This window comes from Eubalaena glacialis, chromosome 16 (assembly GCF_028564815.1).
Source record: "Eubalaena glacialis isolate mEubGla1 chromosome 16, mEubGla1.1.hap2.+ XY, whole genome shotgun sequence".
Lineage (NCBI taxonomy): Eukaryota > Metazoa > Chordata > Mammalia > Artiodactyla > Balaenidae > Eubalaena > Eubalaena glacialis.
In genome coordinates this window covers 11,849,394-11,872,886 of record NC_083731.1, presented here as the reverse complement: position 1 = coordinate 11,872,886, position 23,493 = coordinate 11,849,394, and the positions used below count along the sequence as shown (strand labels likewise).

Here is a 23,493-nt window from a genome sequence, read left to right as displayed (position 1 = left end):
TTAGAGAACACACCACTGACAGAAATGATGACATTAGTTTATAAAGTGCTGCATGGTTGATATCTTTTAGGTTTTCTGCTTCAAGAAACCCTTAAGAAGACTAAACACTTAGATTTCTAGAAACAGCACATGATGCTATGTCCCCTCTGGCAATTGATAAAATTAAATTAAAGATATGCTCCCATGTTTTGGCAAAGTCTCTACCGTGAAGTTAGGAAGCCCCAAAGTTAGGAAGGCGAGATGAACAAGAAGTCTCGGTTTGCAAGTGAAGCGGCCTCGTAAGCAGACTTCAACCTGATTAAATCTTACCATTGTCTACAGAAATTCCAAGCACACTTGATATCTTTCTCACACTGAAAACACAGAAAAAGTCACTTTGTTATTGGCTTTTCCACACCCTCACACATTGATTTACGGGCTTTACGGTTTCACGGCAGTTTAACGATTAACATACATTCAGGGCTGGAATGTCAGAATGTGGACGCTTGATCAATTACACGCATGGGGTCAGGAGGGTGAAAGGAACTTGCCCCAGATGTTCTTGGGAGTCACACGGGGAAAACTGATGATAAGTTGGCTACTGGCAACAAATCAAAATACTAAATTAAAAATATCAGAGAATGTCTGGCTATCAGGCCAGATTTTGTTTTAAAAACACCAAGCAGATGGGGTGGGGCAAAGGGTCTAGGCTTTCAGGTCTGGTGCTGTAGTTGACCGCGTCCCACATTATGTCATTCTCCTCCGAGGAAGGGAACTGCGCCATGAGCTCTTCATCCTATTGCTCTGAGCTGGAAGAAAAGTCAATTTGGTGATGTGGTGTGGTGTGGCCAGGGGCTCTCCCCTCTGAACTGTCACATGGGATGGCTGGCTGTTACGATGGTGTGTCATGGGACTTACTGTGGTTAAAAGTGAGAGAGTTATCCAGGCTGCCCAGCTGCTGCAATCTGGCATGCATCATTCCTGTTCTGTTACGGGAAACAGGCAATGTCTGAGATTTTCGATCATGAACTATGGGTCCCAACCCCTCCTGGTTCCTGCAACATGAGTGAAATGGGATAGAAGCAAAAGTTAGACTTGTTACACTGCAGCGAGATGGGGAGCATTAGTGAGGCCAGGACACAGCACGAAGGAGACTGGCCACGCACAGACCAAGCACAGAGGAGCCTGTTGGGGCCACATGAGCCAAAGACACACACAGGCAGCGGCACTTGCAGAGTTCACAGCAAAGCATCTGAAGACAAAGGAGCAAAAACCAGGCCAAAGCAGAGACCTTTTCAGTTTTGGAAAGGCATTTAGAGATGCTACTTTTTAAAAAGGTGAGCATCAGTCCAATGTGGTGCTAATGACCAGCCTTTGGACAACAGCCAAAACACCACGAATCTTTTTGGATTATATATGTTATTAAACAGCAAAAAAAATTTTTTTTAGTTAAAATAATGCATTGGAAGAAACAGAGAACAAACATGCAATGGGAAGGATTATATGAGGCGGTTTAACACCTTTATTCTTACCCAGGAAAGGAGGAGAAGAGCCACAACCTTTGTTAGACTTGTCAGCAGTCAAGTGAAGAAAATAGAAAAGTGATCTGGATTAGCAATCAAACAGCTAACTTCCTACTGTGTACCATCACCAGAGCAGATGAAAAATGAGACCAGCGCTGGAATGACACCTGTCCCCCGTCCCGTAGCCAACCGTCTCCCTCACTGTGTTATTGTGTGGAGTAGAACAGGACATGCATGGAATATCATCGGGCAACATGCTGCTGGGTGATTTCAAAGTGACACAATGAGAAGGCGCAGTGTTCACAGAACCGGACCACCACAGAGGGCAAACACTGACAACGCTTAAGTCATCACTCAGGATCTCTTCCACATGCAGCAGAGACCATGGCAATTTTCTATAAAACAGGGCACGTCTTTCCACTGCGCACATTATGAAGTAACACCATCCTCCACCCCGCCTATCTATGCCCATTTATTTTTAAGACAGTCCAATGAAGCATACTTTTACATGCAAATATATACAGGGTGCTTAGGAAGTCAGAAGATTTTTTTCTTTAAAAAAATTAAATTTAGAGACATTGAAAAAATAAGTTAACTGCTTCACAAAATCCAATTCCAAAATAGTTTGTTGGGGCAGAAATCTTCAGCTTTTCACATTCACCATGTTCAGCTCTGAGGCATTTTATTCTATTTGCACCACATTTTCCAAATGCCATCTTGTGACATGGGTGACACCGCGAGAGGGTGTGAAGCTCCCCCAGCAGTGTCTTTCTGTTGCAAATAAACTGTTTGCCCATCTTCATGGGACAAAGTGAAAAAGAATGAAGTTATTATATAAGGACACATTGTATATATTTGCATTTAGTACCCAAAAAACTCAAATGCAAAAATTACTGTTACGATAAAAAATAAGAGTTAAGATTAGAGAACGTTAAGTGCCACCACATTTCAATTAAAAATAGAAAGTATTAATAGGAAGAAGGCATAATATAGTCTCTCTAAATTTGCTTTTTAAAAGAAAACATACTTTTATTTGACATAAACACAATTCTGAAACTTTCTCAAATATCCCAAGAAAAAAACAATGTTACCATAAAGAGCGAAATCTTGACACTCAAATAGAAAGTCTATTAAAAATCTATTTCCTATTTCATTGTTGTAAAGCAGAATTATAGATAAGAGAAAAACCTCAATGACAACTAAATTTTAAAGTTTTTCTTAAAACATAAATATGTTTACTTATAATTAAATTTTAGCAACAATAACAATAGAAAAATAGGATGCTTAGACCAAGACCCCATGAATACATTATCACAGGATACACAACAACGGAAGAAAACAAATACAGACACACTGAATGGCAACAGGGAAGGAGTAAGATCTCGCTAACGACAAGAGGCAGTGGGAGGAAAGCCTCCAGAGAAGGAGCTGCGCGGCTGCCCATCAGCAGTGAGCGTCCAGCTCTCCTCAAACTCAGTGCGGAACCGAGAGGATGGCTGGGACAGGGCAGTGAGGGTCTATGATACTCAACAGAGAGTTCCGGTCAGATAGCAACAGAGGGCACAGACAGCTTATTCAGAAAAAGAGGAGAAAAGGCTCAATTTTAGAGATGGTTTTTGTGGCAGTCCAAACAAATTTGAGATGGACTGAAAACATTCTTTCATTAAGGAGGAAAGTGGTTAGATGAGAAATTACTCTCTTTGTAGTTGGGAGGTGGAATGGTAAAAAAGGACCTTTGAAAGCAAAAAAGGGAAAGAGAGATCATTGAGGAAGGAAAAAAAGAAAGAGAGGGAAGACACAGCCAGAGGAACTGGGAGAAGAGAAAGAGGAGACAGAAGGAAAAGAGCACGAGGGAGGATTTGGAAGGAAGTGGAGAAGTGCAGCAACAGGCCACAGAGGAAAATCTTGCCATGAGGTATGCCTGAGACAGGACAAGACAGAAGGAACGTAGGAACACAGGCAAAAGATGCCACCAGATTTCATGGCAGCAATCCAAAGACCTGCCACTGTCTTCATGGAGGTTTATGAGAAATACAACCGCCAATCCCCACAGACAACAGTTCCCACACTTCTGGATCCAAGCAACACAGAGAATGACACAACACTTCAAACTAAAACTCCCACGGTACCTGGCAATATATCGCTTCCCCATGTACTGGAACTGGTGCAAGCAGACTCTGTGGAGAGCGTGAAAGATTATTAGGGAGCGATAAAGTTATTGGAGATAAAATTATTTTTGACACATTGCTTTATTTAAACCCATTTACAGTAACATATTCAATAAGCTCTTACATCTACCACTAGCCCTTTACTTCTGGTTTTCAGAAATTCTCTGGAAGGTCCCTCTAAACCCAGAGAAAATGATCAAATGCAAGGGAGGCTGTATATCGCATATTGTGCTGCTGTCAGTGCCATGGTGGCTGGTCTGAGCAACACAGAAGAAAGGCCCAGGACTGACAGGATTGACTGTTGACTTCGGGTGTGGATATTTACTCCACATCTGCCTTAGAAGGCATGGTGGAAACCATATGCACTGTTCCAAGTTGCTTATTCGTTGTCATTCAGCCTATGTAAGGAGTTTTCTTTTTTGATTCAAGTAAATGGACTGGTTCCTTACAGATATCAAGTATGTATTTTTTTGTTTTATTTTACTGTATTTTATTTACAACATTGATTTTTTTAAAAAAAAAATCATGTATTTAATAAGAGGCAGTTAAAATAATGTCTAGTAAGTTCTTCTGGGGCTGAATCTTGTCTCACATGTGACAACTCCCACCTTTAACTCAGCAGAGGGAGTGACCATGAATTTGGGAACCAAGACCATAATTCCAAAATGCACAAAGCTCTGAACACCATGGGTTTCCACCCGAATTCGTGCAAACACATTTGGCAGCAAATCATGACCCCAACTAACAGAGGTAAAGCTACCTGGTCATGATTTAACCTACTATTGTGAACAATCATAGTACACAGAAATAACTTCTTACTGCAGAAACAATCATGTGCTTGACTGTGGGGGTGCTGCGGAATATACTCTCTACGTAAATTTTTCAAAAATCCAAAAGAGTCTGGATTTGAAAACTCATCTGGCCCCACTTGTTTTGGATAAGGGATTGTAGATTCGTGTTTCTAAAAGTAAAAAGCTTAAAGGAAAACAACCTTAAACTAAAGTGATAAAATAATATAGACTGTATTTAAGATTTCACTTTTACTTATTATATATTTTTAAATTGTAGTAATTTTTATGTCTCAGTTTCTGAGCAGCATCCACCGAATTCAGCTAATAAATTTTGTGTTATTTTATTAAAATGGCTTATACGCCCAAGTAGTAACCTCTCATCTACAATAATCACATATCTAATCATTTAAGGCTGTCGCTGTCCACTGGGTCATGAGCTCCTGAGAGTAGGTGTTGGGGTTAGGTCGAGGAGAAAGAGCTTAAGGATAAGTGTGGATGTGAATATATATTGCATTCCTGGTTCAACTGTCGGTGCACTGTATTCTTCACACCTCTTAACTAGCCAGGAAAAATCAAGAGTCCATGAGCAAAGACGAAACTACTCACTCCAATATTGTAAAAAAATCCATAAGTTCAGATGTTGAGGCCTTGTTCCAATATGTAAACAAAGCATCTGGAAAGTAAACATTTATTTGATTAGAATTATAATGCGTATTTCGTATATTATAAGATGGGAAGAGACCTCAGAGTGTAGGCCTCCAAACTTTCCTCGGCCCCCTTTTATAGTTGATCAAAGGATAAACCACAGTGACCAATCTATTATAATGGGTAACATGCACAACAGGCTTAGTCAGTATAAAGAAGTTACATTTGAACATGTGAACTTTAATTTCAGCATGCATCATCTAGCCCTACATGGTACCTATTTAACTTATACATCATGTGCTCTTAAATGGACTAGAAAATTACCCACTACAGAATCCCTCCCCAGTAGAGAATCTTTTGAAAATTCTTACATGTACGTAAGTAACCCCTTCCCAACACACACACACACACACACTGCAGTGGAAGCATGTATCCTACAGGCACCGTTTTGCCCTTTGAGTTTTAATTCAGCAATAAAGCTTGGATCTGTCTCAGTCTTTTCCAAGCTGCATAATAGTCCTCTCCATGGATGTACTACAATTGAGTTAACCAGTTCCCCTACTGACAGACATTTACTTGTTCTTCCCCCCAATTTTTTGCTATTATAAATCATGCTTCAGTAAAAATCCTTTTTACATGCGTCTTTGCACACTCATCCAGCTACATCTGTAGCAGAAATTCTTAGAAGTGAACTAGCCATGTTAATAGTGTGTACGTTTAAAATTTGACATATATTGTCAAATAGCCTTCCAAATAAGCAGTGTATGAGAGTTCCTATTTCCTAGCACGATGGTACAATGTACCAGTGGTTAAGAACCACACCTGCTCTTTATCAAGAGCAACTGGGCACATCTTTAGTTAAGGCAAATCCTACAAATTCACTTACAGAAAGCATTCTCTGTGTATGATTCTTAACCATTCGACATTGTACAAAGAGTGTTAGCGTGTGATAGTTAAACATTTTTGCCTTCTTACATTTTACATTGAAGTTGAGAAATGTGTTAAAAGATTTCTCTCAGGGAAAAAGCCACTGAGCCTTTGGGGCCTGAGATGAGCGAGAGGGTGGCTGCAGAGATGCTGGAGGCTCACGAAGATGCATGGCAACGGACTTTTATTCTACACTTGTCAAGAACAGTGAGAGGCGGGAGAAGCCGTGGGATACATATCAAGTACCTGCTATGCACCAGGCACCAGGCACTGTGCTAGGTCTCATGATTTCACATATATCCTGTCATCGAATCCTCACCATGATCTGGGGCAGAGTTTCCATTTACAAATGAACTAATGAAGGCTCAGAGAAGCTAAGTAACTCTCCCAACTACCAGCTGAGAGAATGCCGGTGGAATGGCGATCTAAATCAAGTGCACCTGATTTTGAAAGCCACGGCTGGCCTCTTAGACCAGAGGGTGGGTCGGGGAGCTTCCATCTCTTGGGGGTTTCGAGTTTAGAATCCAGAGGGACAGACTCTGGTTACTTGAGGCTGGTGTGTTGGGAACCCAGGGAGTTCCCTGGATGCTGGGCCTCTTGGGGTCAACCTGCAGACATCTGAGGCCAGCAGACAGAACCAGCTGGCCAGCCGGGTGGTACCATCATGGCCTTTCCTTGCTCTGTGCTCTGGCTATTGGCTGAGGAGGGGGGGAAGACAGAGCTAAGCTCTATTACAGAGAAAGGAGGCACAAGAAGGCGCAGAGGGCGAGGGGCCCTGCGTGTAGAAGGTGCGCATTAAATGTGGGATAAAGGAAAGAGTAGCTATAGAGCTAGTTACACAACTGATTTTGGTTATCTGTCTGGTGAACTATTCTAAAGGCAATTTCTCCCCCACCGCATACCATACACAAAAACCAATGCTTGGTAGGTACTAAGATTTAAATGTGAAAATTTAAATAATACAGCTTTTAAAGAAAATACAGGAGAATATCTTCAGAGCCTGGGGGGTAGGTAAAGATTTCTTAAATGAGACACACAAAAAAATTCTAATTATAAAGGGGAAAAAAGTGTAACAACAGTAGTTGGGGAAAAAAAGGATATTCTAAAACTGTTTTGAAGAAGCTGTTGCATTTTTTTAAATATGTGCCTGGCCTTCCAAAAGGCTGACTTTAAAGGGTAACTTTCACTTGGATGCAAAATTTCTTGTATATTTGTTTTTTAAAAACAGTTATTTTCTAGTTACACATCACATTTAATATTTGAAATGTAAAATATTTTAAAGAAAACTTTCAATAAAGGAAAAACAGGCCTATAATGCTGGCTAAAACTCACTACCATGATGAAAATTGAGAACGTCTGACTTAATGGGAAGAATTTCAACTTTCTAACTGAAAAATCAGAATAAGAGCCTGGTGCTTTTGTATTTGGTCATCATTCACACACAAAAAAATCTTGTCTGTTTGTGTTTTTCAAAATAGCTATTTTAAAGTAACATGTTGACAGAAGAATAAAATCCTCCAGTTCCAAAGCATTTTAAGAATCGGTATGCTGCTCCTAACCTCTGAGCTACAGGTCAGGCTCTTAGTGCTGCTGAAACGGAAGCTCGATACAAAAGAAACACTATTTGCAGCAGAAGTACCTTCCCCTGGATGCTCAATGCCCACACCCCCTGCCACCAGACAAGTGGGCTTCAGGTCTCCAAAAATGGCATTTTACTTTCAAAAGAGTTTGTCTTCTCTCAATGACCTTAATGAAGCTCACAGTACCCTTCCTAATTTGTTACAGGAAAATTAAGAAGATTTTTGACCAAGATAAGAACTGTGACATTATACTATGGCACAGTTTCATGTGATTGCTTCTATCACACAATCAGAGTTGGAACTGTCCTGCCATGGATGTTTACAAGCTTTAAATGGTACTGATAAAGCATTAATGGTTGTGGCCATTTCTATTTAAAAATGTGGTTGTCAAACCCTTAATCAGAAGCTTAATCTACCAGAATACCACTATTTCCATTAGAAAACTAAACACACCCCGCTTCTAGTTAAAGCCAGGAATGTCACACACACTGTAAATGGAAGACACGCTTAGGTCACCAACACTACATTCTCTAATTCAAGAGACTGACTAATAAAATTATACAAGTTGCCAGTAAGTTTGCTTGGACAAATGAAATTAAAAAAAAAAAAATCAAAAGCTATTTCATTTATCTGCTTCTGTCTCCCTTAGTGAAGATGTATGTCTAAGCTTAATATAAATTTTTAAAATAGGCCATTCACATTTTAGAACTCTTTCTGAAATACAATAATTAATGAAAATAAATTTCCAAATTAAGACTTTTATTTCCAGTACATTTAGTAAATTAATATGTATTTCAAACAAGAGAGAAAATCCCTTTAAATCCTTAAACACTTTGAACCAACTACAATTTTTAAAAAATAAACCAAATACTGAAACAAGGAAAGTAAAACAGATATCTTCATTTTTTACCTACCATCAGACATGCTTTTTAAGATGTAGAGGAAACACATCAGCAGGCTCTTAATCTCAGACTGGTCAAGTTTGTCACAGCGAACGAGAGAATTTCCCAAAGTGCCACTTTGCTGGTGCTAAAGAAGGAAACACAGGTGATTTTTCTCCTTCGTTATAGGTAAAACAAAATTAGGTTCACTTTTCTCCCTTGGAAGAGAAAGAGTCTTAGAATTGAGTCAAATCATACAAATTGGAAGGTATAAATGATTTGTCAACGAACTACAAGCACACCGTCACCAAATACACACAAGTGTTAATCCATGGAAGCTCTGTCTTGTCTCCTTGGCACACTCTCCCAGGACAAGCCAGAAGGCACAGACCTTTCAAACTGAAAAACCAGTCGTAGTTACTGGCTTAGTTCCGAAATGCCAAGTAAAACTTCATGCAAAAAACTTTGTGTGCTAAGATCAAACAGAAATGATGATTCAGAAGACAGCGCCAAACCAAGCATATACTCAGGAAAACGTCAGTGGCTGAAACAGCAAATTAAGTCCAAGGGGCTGCTATGGACCAGCCACTAAAGCCTGGAGCTGAGTCACTGTTATTCCATTACATCCTGGGGCAGCCTTGGGGGGAAACCACAGGCAGCTGCCTGATAGGGACAAACAGGGACACCTCAGTGCAGCAGGACCAAAGCCCCTAAACTGATGAGATCATGCCATCATCAGCTTAGCTCAACACTGCAAACTTCAGAAAGCTCAGGGCGCAGGGTGAGGGCAGCTTTGCCACTAGACAGCAGGTTCACACCATGTTCAAAGCATTCACTTAAAAAAAAAAGTACAAGAATCTCATCTCATTTAAAAAACACAAGAAATTTAAAAATCTTGAAAGTTATATTTCCAATTGAAATCTGGAAAACTTTTTTGCCAAATACCAAAGCAGAAAGATCAGCGAAAAAATCTCTTTCATTCAAGGCACTGGTGGGCAATGGAAAAGATATATACTAATCAGGTTTAACTAATAACATAACACGAGTATTTTTATTATAGGAAGAGACACATTGCAATTAGTGGCAAAGCCGTGGTGCAGGTGCACCTCCCGCCCACCCACTTCATCAGCTCCGCTGGGAGAGCCCAGGCCTCCCTGCAGCGGGAGCAGGGGCGCCGCCTGTGGGGCCTCCTCCGGCAGAGGCAGCAGCGTTAGCAGCGAGAAGTCCATGGTGACCCGGTGTCTCCTGGATGACTGGCCGCTCTCCTCCTCTCCAGCTCCGCGTATGACACAAGCCGAGTGCCTTCTGAGCAGCTTCTCCCTCTACGCACGAAGGCATGTCAGGGTCAAGGGAGAAGTTCGACAGGTCATGACACCTGCGCGGAGATGCTCGGACGGCTACAGAACCCCAGCTGAGGATCATCACGGCGAGGTCGGCCACACAGCCGCGGTAAGGTTACGAACCTGACCCCAAGGAAGGGCGGCTTCCACGTTTCTGAGAACTAGGAATACATCCCTAAGAGAATCACTTGTTTACTGGTACATAAACCTATAACTTAACTTAACCTATACATAACTTGCCTATAACTTGAAATAACTTAGGAAAACGTGGCCGAGGTGAGACTAATCTATCATGGTTCCAGGTTTAAATCCAAGCTTTATCCATCTGCACAAAATTCCAAACTTAGGTATTTCAAGAAAAAAATAGTTAAATCTGAGGAGGATGTGTTGTGTTGGGGACACAGTATGAATAGAGTGATTTCAAATAAAGCCTTATCCCTGCATCATCTATACGACTGATTCATCTTTTCTGGAGCCAGCTTTGGATCCAGCGCCCATTTGCATGGGTAACTGTGTTATAATCGGTGTTCTCTGGCACACAGACCGTGGGGATTCTAAGCAAGTGGCATTTTGATTTCCCAACCTGTTCAAACTGCCAGAACCACTGGCTCAAAGTGCTCCACTGTAATGAAACAGTGCCCTGATGAAACAGTGCCATTCAGGGAATGGGCCCCATCCTTAGATCATACTTTGAGATCACCTACCCCAGGTTAACTGAGTTGTTTAAGGAAAAAAAAAAAAGGTCATACTTACTGAACACTAGAGCGTGAAGCATGTTTACTTTGGGCTAAATCCATTAGTTATAAGAAACACTTAAGTTACATTAAAAGAAATTACCTTATCCAGGGAATTGCTCTTCTCACTATTCCTTTCTGGAAGGCTGTTCCCGGAATCTGTGCTTATGAGGGATCCTCTTGAATCAGCATTTCTCACACTACTGATGTTTGGAGTTGAGTTTGTATATGGAGAAGCTAAACAGAAGTCAAGCCAAGACCAAAGATTTGGTGAGACAGAACAAAATAAAAATAAGTACTGAACTTTAAGGGAAACTGCTTTTATGGCACTTATTTTTCCTGTGAGAAAGCTGGCTCAAGAGTTTCATTCAATTACCTCTCCTTTAAAGAACCAGGCCATTTAGATTGAGATACAAATAACCGTTAATCTGAAACGTTCAGACATAACTATCAATTCACTTATGAGAAACCACCTTGGATTGCTCAGACTAAAGGAGAACTAAAGGAGAACATGCTGGTTCAGACTGGGGTAGAATAAAGACTTCAAAAAATTAAAAAGATCAATCCACCTACAACTATCAAATAAAAAAAACTAAACCATGCAGTAAACCCACAGTACTCAAACGGCGGGCTGAGGAACCCCAGAAAACTCTGAGGGGTGTCATGGGACATTTTAAAATTTCAAGGAAAACACAGTGATACTTGACATCTGCTGGAAACTGTAGTTTCAACCTCCGACTGTGCTACATTCCTTTCCATGATGTCATATCTCTGTGAAGCAGGGTATTTGGTAGTCGCTGTGATAAAAAGCAAGTACTGGGTGAAAATCAGTGTGGAACAGGAAATGAGAATGTTGGTGAGTGATCTGATTGCAAATTTGAGAAGCCGTGTAGCGCCCAACAGGCACACACAACCCATTAGTAAGAATCGTGGTTATTAAAAATAAAAATTTTTTTCTTTAAATTTATGTATGTATATAGTTTTCAAATGCCTACTAAGTTGTTAGGTTATAAGTACTTATTATTTGGCCCTAAGTACCTAATAAACGAACCATTAGGTGTTTCTTTTGGCCTGGGGACTCCATGAAAAATTACTTTGATAATAAGGGTGCTGTGAATTGAGAATGTTTGGGAATCTCTGCAATAAACAGTTACAAGCAGAAAGGAAATCTAACTTGGAAATAAAATTTGTGACATCTGTTGAATAAAACAGCATTTTAAGGGAGAAGTCAGCCCCTACCTCAATACTGTGGAATTTTTTAAAGTAATAGATTGACTTCCTGCTTAGATAAGATTTAAATAAATCACATAATTAAAAATGACTCTTAGACTCGCACATTCTGGTTTGAACCAAAAGGCATGCCTCCGGCTGCGAGGCTGGGCTGGCAGTGCACACTGCAGAAGACTTTCGGCTCCACGCTGCAGCAAGCTTTAAGCACAGCCTCCCATCCCCAAGCTGCCTTCCCCTGAGATGCCTTTACTTGGCACCTCAGAACAGGCAGGCCCTTTTTGGGTTTCAGCCTGCAAATTAGCTGCCATGGACTGATACACCTCTAAGCTAATCCCCTCGCCGTCCCTAACACTCAGGTTTATCCACCACCATCTCTGAAACCAATTCAGTGTATTAAGTATATCAAGAAAAGAAGGGCAAGGGAATCTGAAAATGTAAGTGCAGGCAGGAACACGTAAACCATTGGCCAGGGGCTGCGCCTACCCAGAATAGGAACTGTGTGATTGACTACCACAGGGTGCAGGTAAAAACACTATGAAAAAGCCAGGGGCCTTTTTCTATACTCAGAGAGAAAAGAAACATGCACTGTGACCAAATTATAACCATCGTCTTCCTAATATAACCAGACTTCATACTTAGTGTAGAACACAGAACTCAGGAGAAAAAGGCTCTCAGTAAAGTAAAATTAGACATTAAATTCTCAAAGTTTTAGGCTCAGTTCCAGAACAAGAGTCCTAATCTAAGGCAAACAGATGTAAATGCAATAAATCAAAATCAACATGCTTAGTAGAACTATGTTCCTGGTGTGTGTGTGTGTGTGTATTTAATATCCTGGCCCAGTGCATAACTTTTAAAAGAAATTTAGTTCAACTCTCTCCCCTTTGTACAGACAGCAAAATGCAATACAGTGAGTAGGTAGGTAAAGGAACCCTGAGCCTAAGAATGCATGCCTTGAGAATGTAATCTTTTTTTTTAAATTAATTTATTTATTTTTGGCTGTGTTGGGTCTTCGCTGCTGTGCGCGGGCCCCCTCCAGCTGTGGCGAGCGGGGGCCACTCCTTGCCGCGGTGCACAGGCCTCTCACTGCGGTGGCCTCTCCTGCCGTGGAGCATGGGCTCCAGGCGCGCGGGCCTTAGTAGTTGCAGCACACGGGCTCAGCAGTTGTGGCTCACGGGCTCTAGAGCGCAGGCTCAGTAGTTGTGGCGCACGGGCTTAGTTGCTCCGCGGCATGTGGGATCTTCCCGGACCAGGGCTTGAACCCGTGTCCCCTGCACTGGCAGGCGGACTCCCAACCACTGTGCCACGAGGGAAGCCCCTAAAATGAATGTAATCTTAGAGTAGTTTTTATCCAGGCAATGAATCAGTTTCAGAAATTTTCATGCACCATGTTCCAAAGACATTAAAAAAACTGCTGAGGGTACATTCTCAGTAAGTGTGGAAACAGAATTTCCTTAAGAGACGTAAGGAGAAAGTCAGCTCTTGAAGGATAAGCACTGGGACTAAAACTAACTGGAAATTCCTTGAGGAATAAAAGAAGAATTGCTGAAGCTGCCAGAAAACAACTAGTAAACCCAGTTCAAAGGTGGGGGCTTTCCTGGAAGGCATTCCTAAAAGGAAACAAGGATTAAAGTGTTTAAAGATGGAGGCAACATAGATAAAAGCCTGAGTATAAATTAAGTCTATTGTGGTGAATTCCCATGAAAAGTGGATCCAGATCTTGAAATTCAAGAAAGAATGAAACGGGACAAAATTAGCCTTGAGTACTTTTTGTAACTTCACCATGAACACAGAGCAATCGAAGGCCATTTATGTCACTGAAGTTGTGCTAAAGACCCCCCCTTCAGCTCATCTCTATGTTCTCAAGGCATCCCAAACCCTAACAAGGTGAATGTGGAATTGGAGAATCAAGTCAGAGTCAAAACATCACCTCACTCTAGTTTCATCATTTCCACAAAGTCTTGAATCCTACAGAATACTGGTCAGAGAGGACAGAGAGTTAAGATTTAGGCTACTAAGAGTCTATCACAAAGCATGAATAACACTGAAGAACTGTGCTTGTTATAATGGCGGTCAAATAATAACACAGTTTACCTTGCCAAGCACTGCACACATTCAACTAGCTCTTCATCCCTCACCACGACTCTATTTCTGAGATATGGACACAGGGTAAAGAGGAGAGACACCCTGCCCATGGCAATTATAAATGGTGGAGTCTGGATCCAAAGCCACATCTGTCTGACTTTAAAAACAGTGCTGTGAACCGCTGCAGACAAAGCCCCTGAAAGGACCCCTTCCCCACTCCCGGAGAGCGGCTGGGCTTGTGGATAGAGTGAGGCAAAGGAGATAGAGCGAGGGCCCCATGAGAAAGGCAATGGAAACACCACGTGCCAGGCTCTGCATTTTGTATGAATTAACTCATTTCATCTTTACAACACCAAATGAGGTAAGTATTACTATGAAAAATACACAGAAACAGAAGTAAGATTAAAGACTGGTATGGGCATTATGGGATAAATCTGAGCATTGGTATGCGGTTTCCAATTTTACAGTCTGCCAGTTTCATCACCTACATGAAATACCACGTTAGCAACTAGAACAACACAAAAGCTAAGGACATAAACTCAGAATGAACCACAGTCCTGCAGATTAATTAGGTAAAAGGACTGCCCTTTATTCTGCCCTATGAGTTAGTTCCATTATTGGGTGGTCTAAGCATTAGCCACAGCAGGATGCTTCATTTATTCAAACTGTGGTGTAAAAGAGAGGAAGAAATAAAGACAGCATAAGCCTGTGAGTGTCTGTGAAGATATATATATTTTTTTGTACCATTATCTTTATGAAGGAGCTGGCACATGTGCTCAATCAATCACAATATTAATAAATACATTTCTCAGGCATTTTCTTATGGAAAAACTACTCAATTTGAATCTTGATTTATGCCATCTGTTTTCCTCCCCATGGGGGCTGCTCTAACATTATTTCAGATAGAAAAAATATTGTAGGAAAGAAGATTTTAGAAAACTGATTTCAGGACTGCACTCTAGCCATAAACCAGTATCTCCATCAGCAATTACTCTGTCATATCTCATCTAAATCATTAACACTACAAATAAATCCTACCCACCACACACACACTTGCAAAGATATTCTTTTCCTAAAAGCATAAACAATCCAGTTTGAAGATTTAAAATGAAAAATTAACACACATTAAACAAAAAGCAAACAGGACAAATGTGTGGTTAAGTGTACTACATGTGTTATTCCTGAAATTTGAGATCTTTATTTCAGTGTAGAGTTAAGGGGTTTCAGAGCTGAGAAGCAAAATCAGGAAAAGAATATTTGAAGTAGAAACTCAAGACTTCAAAGTTCTGATTTGAAAGCTAACAAATGATTGGATTAAAGATGCTTTCCGAATTAGACTGCAGAGAAGCAGGTCAGAGCCCGAGCATTACCAATGCCAGAGATGGCACCAAAGAGGTCCTTGTGCAGACTGGCATCCAGCGTGCTCCCAGACTTCTGCGGTGTCACTATCGGGTTCACGGCTGGCAAAGTAAGGGATTCCTCCTTCACAGTCTGTCAAGGAGGAGAGAGACAAGAAACAATTGAAGATGACTTTAAAGGATTCACCAACAGTTCTTAGAAGTGTGAGGGCAAGTATAAGAACAGGACAGACAGCCTGGCATGTTAAACGTGCCTGAGTGGGAGGACAGCGGGGGGTGGGGGTGGGGGGTGGGGGTCAGAGAAGGAGCAGGAGGAGGGAGCACGCGGCACTTCAGGTCTGGGGCGGGCAGGGAAACCTTGGCCCATGAAGTCCTGTATTTCCCCAGGAGGTCTAGCACCCTTCCCTTTCCAGAGCTCTGATGCCCAACATTTCTGTAGATTATTTCCGTATGTTTCTTCCTTCAGAAGAAGCCTCACGCGCTCTTTCTAACTGGAACGTTGGTTTTTTTCTCTCACATCAGAAATCTTCCCAAATGAGCAACAGTGACCTCACAATAGCAGCAGTGAAAATCTCTGCAAGGTGGGCGCTTCGTGTGAATTCTCAATCAGTGGAGAAATTATGGTCATTATGAAGTGATGTCATAAAAGGGATTTTACTTTCATGAAAGCCAAAGCAAAAGCTGGTGTTCATTTTTCTCAGGGTTGAAGCAGTACAGATAGGTAGCATTACACCCTGAATTACTTATTCCGATTAGAAAAGCAGACAAATTTAGAGAATACACATGTGAAATACAATGTTGTAGAGGGTGAGATTAGTGTGGTGCATTCCATGTAAGGACAGTGAACATTCACGCTCTCTGGAACTACAAAAACTATTCTAGAAATACGGTTCATCTCAATGCACCATCACGTAGGAGATGTATAAAAAACAGGACAAAGCACCACTGCTGGGGGAAAAGGGACAAAAATACACACAAGGGAGCTCCCCCGGTGTATGCCGTAATGACAAAGTGGCAAGATGAACAATGGAGCTGGTTCACGGGTCCAGAATAAACAGGAAAAGGGCACTGCTGAACTGCTAACACCTGTCCAAATTAATGGCAGATTGTCTCCAACTAAAACACTTTGAGATCATTTCTGGCATCACCCTTCAGTCAACTTAATTTCCAGTATATCTTTAAATGACTGCATAAAGCTAAAGTAAATTAAGGTGGTCAGTTTGGGGAGGTGGGGTCATTCACCCTGGCCCCCCGACATCTAGTCTGATTATCTTTCTAATTTTACAGACACAGAGAAACTTCAGCCCAAAGAGGTGGCTTTTCCAAGACTGTGTAGTATGTTACATCAGAACCGGGGCTAGCACTGAGCTCTTACAGCACGGAGGTTAGAACTATGCTTTTTTTTAAAAAAAAAAAACAAAACTCCTTCCTCTATAACTTTTTGTTGGATACACAAAGAAGATCCTGAAATCTTACAAGAAAACGAGCCATCAGGAAAGCATGGCTTTTTATAATGATTTTTAACAAGAGTTGAAGGTTTACTGATTGACCCCATCTTAGCCAGAAATGCAACTTACCAAGACTACTGTAGATTATTACGGTTTTAGGGGCAAAAAAAGAGGAGACGTGTATAGTTGAATAGTGTCCCTCCAATTGCATATCCACCCTGAACCTCAGAATGTGACCTTATTTGGAAAGAGGGTCTTTGCAGATGTAATTAAGATGTAAGATAAGATGATGTCATCCTGGATTAGGGTGGGCCCTAAATCCAAGCACTGGTGTCCTTATAAGGACAGGACAGGACACCAGAGACACAGACACACACCAGGGAGAACACCATGTGAAGACAGAGGCAGAGACTGGAGTGATACAGCTATAAGCTAAAAAAAGCAAGGATTTCGGGCAACCACCAGAAGCTAGGAGAAAGGCGTAGAACCAACTCTTCACCCAGAGCCTCGAGAAGGAACCAACCCAGCTGACATCTTGATTTTGGACTTCTGGCTTTCTGACTGTGAGAGAATAAATTTCTGTTGTTTTTGGCCACCCAGTTTGTGGTATTTTGTTAGGGCAGCCACAGGAAGCAAATACAGGCTGTGTCTATGTGAATGTGCTTACGTACACTGCCAGGGTTCACGGGGAAGGGAGACACATCTCTCACGTTGATCCGCTGGACATTCTCAATCAGCAGACCGAACAGAGGCAGGTAGAGAGTGGCTATCCTTGCTTGATGGCTCTGAAACAAAAGCGCAAAGTTTAAGTTTATCCCGGACTCAGAATTTAATGATGGACTGAGCTAGCACTTGGCCATCTCCTGTATTTGGATTCTTCCTATAAAGACTGCTGTTAGATTTTATTGTATAAACAGAGAAAGTCTTAGTGCTGTTACCACTAATTTTCTAATTGCTTATTTCTTTATATTACTCAAAATGAAGGACATTTATCAATCGTATTTCCTTCCATTAGGGAACACTCACCCTGGAAGCATATCTGTCATCAAAAGAATGCTTTATCAGCAGGTTCTTAAGCACACCGATGGCAATCAGCCGGACCTCCCTGAACTCCTGGAGGGCGGTCCCCACCTCCCTCAGTAACAGTCCCACCAAGAAGTGGTTTCTGCAGAACTCATCCGTTAATGCGTAGTCAAGCTGGAGATCTGAAATGAGGATAGAAACCGCTTTAGTTAGAAAGGATGTAACACTCTTTGAATAAAATAAAAACCAAGCTCATCCTTTGCTTTCAGCCTCCCCTGTGTGTGTCATCAGGTGGTCACATCTGGCTTCCAAGGGGAAAGGGCTGATAACCTAAAATACTGCTCTGCACTCCAAAGTGAAAACAAAATTTAAATACAAATAAATGCACTGGATTTTGATTTTAAAAGGTATTACATCCTACATAATTATTAAGTTAGTGAACAGTTTTAGTACCAATTTTTAGAATACAGAACAGCATGTTATATTACAAATGTAATTTTGTTATTGATATGAAATTTAAAAATAAAATTGTAGTAACTGACAACATTATAGGGGAGTAATTTGTGCATAACAGACACGTAATTAAAGAATAAATATAGGTGGTCTATTAAAATGTTCTTCACTACATGAGTTCATTTATCTATTTCCTGGTCATTAATGCCCATAGATGCCCATTAAAACCCAATGTGTTTAAAATGAACGAGTTACCATATTACCTATTATTTTGCTATCACTGAAGATCTTATTTGACTTAGAATTTTCTAAAATATACTCTTAAAACTTCTTTACCTCAAAAAGCCAATAGAAAACTAATATAAATTAGAACTAAAATGGACAAAGCACCAAATCAAACTAGTAAGTCATCAGCAAGCTAAGTGACAAGACTGAAAGCTCTTCTGGAAAAGAGATAATAAGCAAACGGGAAACCTACTGAGGGAGGATAAATAAAAGCAGCTAAACATCACACTCTAAAGCTGAAATACACTTATCCAGAAAGCTGTGGCTCGGATTTAAATTCTTATACTGAATCCATTGTTAGAGGAAAATCTATAGGCCTCTCCTCTGACTTTAATCCCATGTTAGTTGCTTCTAAACCTATTCAAAGTCTGACCCAAGTCCTATGAACTCTTTAGCAGAAGGAAGGGAAAGAGTGTTCATCTTTCCAGAATACTCATGTCCACTGTTTATGATCTTTAAGTCCAGTTTACTGAAAAGACAGTTCACAGCTTGAATTCACATGATCCCCTTAGAAGGAGAACTATTTATGGGTTTAATTGTACACGTGTGTGTGTATATGTGCATGTGCAGAGAGGAGAGTGGAGGAGCAGGTGAGACGGGTAAGAGGAAGGAGGATGCTAAAAAAACCCCAAAACTTTATTCCCATCAGTGCAGTTCTGGAAATTATCTGTAGCTGACCCACGCCACCTGCCTAGGGCAGCCCTTCTAGCCGCCAAATACCCCGACAGTCTACTAAGAGCTTGTGCGAGTCTGTGGGGTACCTGAAGGGTCTCCTCCTCACTCCTCACTTGGCTCTACAGGATAGACAATTGGGCCAGGGGGGAAGATGGACATTAGCACACGTTCACTGCCCGACCGCTGGGCAGAAAGACCTATCCTCAGCACCCTGACAGGTGAGAGGAAAAGACAGTCACTGTCTCCAAGGACAGGTGGGCTAGGAACTGAAGGTGGGGTGAAGGAGGGTCTGGGGTGCAGAGTAGGGAGCAATTCACTCCAGGTGGGGCGCTGGGAGAGGCGAGGGGGAGACCTGGCTGGGCCCACATGGGAGGTGCTGAGTGACGGCCAGGAGGAAGATGAGGATCCCCAGGGAGGTGCTGTGTGAGGCTGAGAAGTGCGGGGAGGGCCTGCCATGTGTGAGGAGCTGGGACCAGCAGGTGTGTCTGGCATGTGGGGAACAGTGCAGGGTGGGACAGGCGGGCGGGCTGGGGTTGGATGGGGGATGCTGAAGAGCCCAGGAGCTCAACCCCTCACCTTCTTCAATTATCACCCCAAAGTTGCCTTCTCAGTGAGGCTTTGCCTGGCCACCCGATCTCAATGCCAGCCCATTTCCTATCCCCTTCCCTTGCTTTTCTCTCTCCTTAGCACTTATCACTCTCTCATGTTCTACATATTTCACACAGGTAAGATAGCAGGGGATTTCATCCTTGTTGTCCACAACTCTATCCCAAGGCTAGGTATAGCTGGTGCTGAACAAATATTTGCTGAATGCATGACCGTCAACTTCAGGCCACAGTCCCCCTTCTTGCTCTTTAAAAGGCAAGGTATTTATGTCTCTGAATGAATTCCTTTGTGAGTTTCTCTCTGAATTTCAGAGTCAGTTGATTTAGGTGTCATTAATAGTTTGGTGGCATCCTTCCACTTTTTCTCTCCTTTAGCATAAATAATCCTGAGCACATACAATGTGCTAGATATTACTTGACAGACCCAAGAGACTAATTTGATTCATTTGACTTACTCAGTGAAGACAAAGAAATCTCTATGAGCTTAATTCTCTTCAGACTCAAAAAGGATACAGAACAGTTAATAAAGACTCAGCATGCAAACATAAAAAGCATGTGAAAAGCCATGTTGCTTGTGACATAGGTTACTGCTACTGCTATAAACAAGGACTATGAAAATGGTGGAATAATACATTTTTGAAATGAAGCAGAGCTTTTTGTTTGTTTGCTTTACTTCTTAAAGAAACGTCCTAGAGGACCTAGTGACCCCAGGAGCAAAAAACCAGATGCCCCCTGGGGATGCTATGGCAATGTCTTAGCTACAGTGAGAACAAATTCACTGGTTTATCATCAATTTTAAAACTGATCCAAGTATACGGCAAATGCCTACATGAATAGCATACGTAAGCATTTCAGCAATCACTTGCATTCTTTTTCTTTTAAAGGAGGAAGATGCAAGAAAGCAAGCGTCACACCCCACACCTACCTACAGGAGTGTCATTTGACTCCACAGCTGGTGAAAGAAAAGCTAATTCATAAGAAAAAAGAAAAGTGAAACAAATAAAAATAAACTACAGTAAATAAAACGGATTACTATTGTTTAAGCAATGGAATTTTTCAATGAAAAAGAGTCACACTGGCATGATCTGTAGTCTGGTAAATTTGCTAAAAAAAAGTAAGTTCCTATATAGCATTTTATCAATTTTTTTTTAATGGAAATTTAACAAGAAAAAAAATCAATTCATCAATGAAAAATATCAGATAATTTGAATGTCATGTGTGAACTAATTCTCTTTTATTAAAAATGAATGGCTCTCTTTCTGAAAAGACTAGGATTAATATATTTAAAGATAGATTACCTTGATATCTTTGAATTCTGCCTTTTCCAAATGGCATTGGTAAATTCAATGGAATATAATGTTCATGATTGCACACCACACGGAGAAATTCAAATTTGTATTCAAAGAGGGTCTGCAGGAAAAAAATGGTTAGTCATAAGTTAAATACCTCAGTGGATACTTTATACAGCCTCCTGAAAAACCTATTAGGAATCACACACTCGTCTTTAGCCTCTTCCCTGTCTTAGAGCTGCACGCTCTAGGCTATTTTACAGATTTCAGAATGTCTGCAGGGATTTGTTTGAAAATTGGGAACACATTTCATTAAACAATGTCCTCCACTGACTTTTAGGGCATTTATGATTTATGCTCCTCTTACTTCAATAAAGGATTTCAGGCAGCTTATAATTATAGACACAGATTCAGTGCAATAAAAAAATGAGTAAGGCAGAGCTTTAAAATAGACACGCAAGGGAACAGACAGATAATTCTAGCAGAGAAAGGCTACATGGTTACTTCTGTTACCTTGTTAAATAAACTATGATTTGCAACACATATACTTTTAGTTTTGCAGCTGAGAAGTCATTTAAGGTATTTATGAGAAAAATCAACAGGTATTTATGTTGCATGTGGAATTACTGTGTCCCTAATATCTCACACATTAATGCAAGTATTAGTTAGTACTAGTTAGTATCTCCAAGACAGGAGAATGAATAGTGCCTCTGGGACTGAAAGAAAATTCTGATGTGAACCAAGAGAAACAGGTGGGTATCCAGATGTCACTCAGAGAGACAAAAAGAACAGTGTGTAACACACACACACACACACACACACACACACACACACGCTACCTTAGGATCTCCAGGAGCAAAGCAGCTGATGTAGTTGTTGATCTGCTTAAAGACAAAGCCCCTATCCATGAAGGTGAAACATCTCTGTGGAGGAAACAACCCACAAAGGTTAAGTATTTAGGCTTTTTTGGAAAGTTGGCTTCAAATCTGCATTTATTGTGAATAAGTTTATCCTTTGGCATAAAAACCTGCCATCAACATTCACTGAGCATCTATATGTACGAGTCACTCTGCTAGAAAAAGCACATTAGGCACTTCGTGACACCCTCTCCCCCGGAGGCCCCCACCTTGATGAACACAGCCAGGCTATGATTCGCATTCTTAGATGCCTCTGGGTTATCTCGAAACTTCTGAGTGATGTGTGGCATCAGCATATTCACAACAGTTTCCACTGCATGATGATAGGATGCAGGAAATCTCTGGTTTCGCAATAACTAAAAAGGATTTAGAGCAAACATTTATTATTTTTTAAGTTGCAACCTTTGAGGGGGAAAAAAAAAAAATCTCATCCCTGAGTTCATTTCAAAAACCCAGGGCTCTCATCTTATTTATCTGAAATTAGATAAGATAAATTATTCTTTCTTCTCTCGAAGTACTGTATAAGTATTCTAATACTTCAAATAAATGCTGTGGATCAGGTCTGAGATGTTAGACTTCAGTATGATAAAGACCACTGTGGAGGTATTTATAAAAATGTGGAGATGCACCTTTACTTCCAGAGATTCTGATCAGACCTGCATTCTTACTGAATTTTACTTTGATTCTAATGCCTGTATCTTTCAGAGATTTCTTTAGAAAACACTGGCTTAGGGTTAAGCCTCAAGTATTCAAACTGAACACACACAGAATGGTGACTGTATGTCACTAGTTGAAACTGCTTAGAAGTCCTCTTTAAATTGACTTTACATAATAATTTCTCCCCATCAGGATTGCTTACCTAAGAAATTACACACAGATCACCTGGCAATTAGCTACCACTTACCATGTATCTTCTACACACCAGGCACTGCACTAGATATTTTTATGTACTTTTTCATTAAATTCTTAAACACCCTCATATTATAGAGGGTCAGAGAGGTTAGGTAAATGTGTCTTCAGTCACACAGCTAACAATAACAAAGATTCAAAGCCAGATCTACAATGAGTTTAAAGCCTATGCTCTTTCTGCTCTGTGATGCCGCACTGCCCCCTCTCTGGCCCCAGTGCATGGAACCATTTACTGAAGGCCTGGAATGTGAAGGGGGCTGAACTGGATGCTCCACGACACTTATCCGTGCATGCACGTGATTCTAACAGCACGTGATTCTAACAGCCACAACAGGGGGGTGTTTTCATCCCCACGTTACAGATGAGATGAAACTGAAGCTTGGAAAGATTCAATAAAGAATACTAACTGACCTTTAATATCCTTCCTTTCCTTTTCCCTTTTAGTGACAGAACTCCTGGGTTTTACAGGGCACATGGCTGCCCAGCTAGAGACTGCATTTCCCAGCATAACCTGTGGCAAGATAATGGCCATGTGACTAGTTCTGGCTAATGGGCTGTAAGAGGAAGTGACGCTTGCCTTTCCCATAAAAGGCGCTGCTTGCCTACCAAGTCCTCCTCTTTGCCACTGCCTGGAATGTGGAGTGGTGGTGA

The 23,493-nt window shown here is 41.1% G+C and overlaps 1 protein-coding gene across 16 annotated transcripts in view; it reads right to left on the bottom strand.

The window, feature by feature from the left end:
- Positions 1-23,493, bottom strand: part of DOCK9 (dedicator of cytokinesis 9) — a 285,850-nt gene that overhangs the window by 57,925 nt on the left and 204,432 nt on the right. For 5 of the 16 annotated variants that reach the window (XR_009697557.1, XM_061171127.1, XM_061171131.1 and 2 more), the window contains exons 28-38: positions 22,143-22,289; positions 21,856-21,939; positions 21,026-21,137; positions 17,713-17,891; positions 17,358-17,471; positions 15,251-15,371; positions 10,672-10,805; positions 8,528-8,642; positions 5,068-5,134; positions 3,632-3,679; positions 898-1,034 (exon numbers count right to left, since the gene is read on the bottom strand). Coding sequence is in view for 15 of the 16 variants with exons in the window: in XM_061171127.1 (XP_061027110.1) it covers positions 898-1,034; positions 3,632-3,679; positions 5,068-5,134; positions 8,528-8,642; positions 10,672-10,805; positions 15,251-15,371; positions 17,358-17,471; positions 17,713-17,891; positions 21,026-21,137; positions 21,856-21,939; positions 22,143-22,289 (1,258 nt within the window). In the remaining variant the exon portion in view is untranslated. Of the gene's footprint in view, positions 1-309; positions 354-897; positions 1,035-1,511; positions 1,549-1,624; positions 1,760-3,631; positions 3,680-5,067; positions 5,135-8,527; positions 8,643-9,666; positions 9,996-10,671; positions 10,806-15,250; positions 15,372-17,357; positions 17,472-17,712; positions 17,892-21,025; positions 21,138-21,855; positions 21,940-22,142; positions 22,290-23,493 lie in introns of those variants that run through there. The other 11 variants (XM_061171129.1, XM_061171134.1, XM_061171130.1 and 8 more) reach the window with 7 other exon arrangements.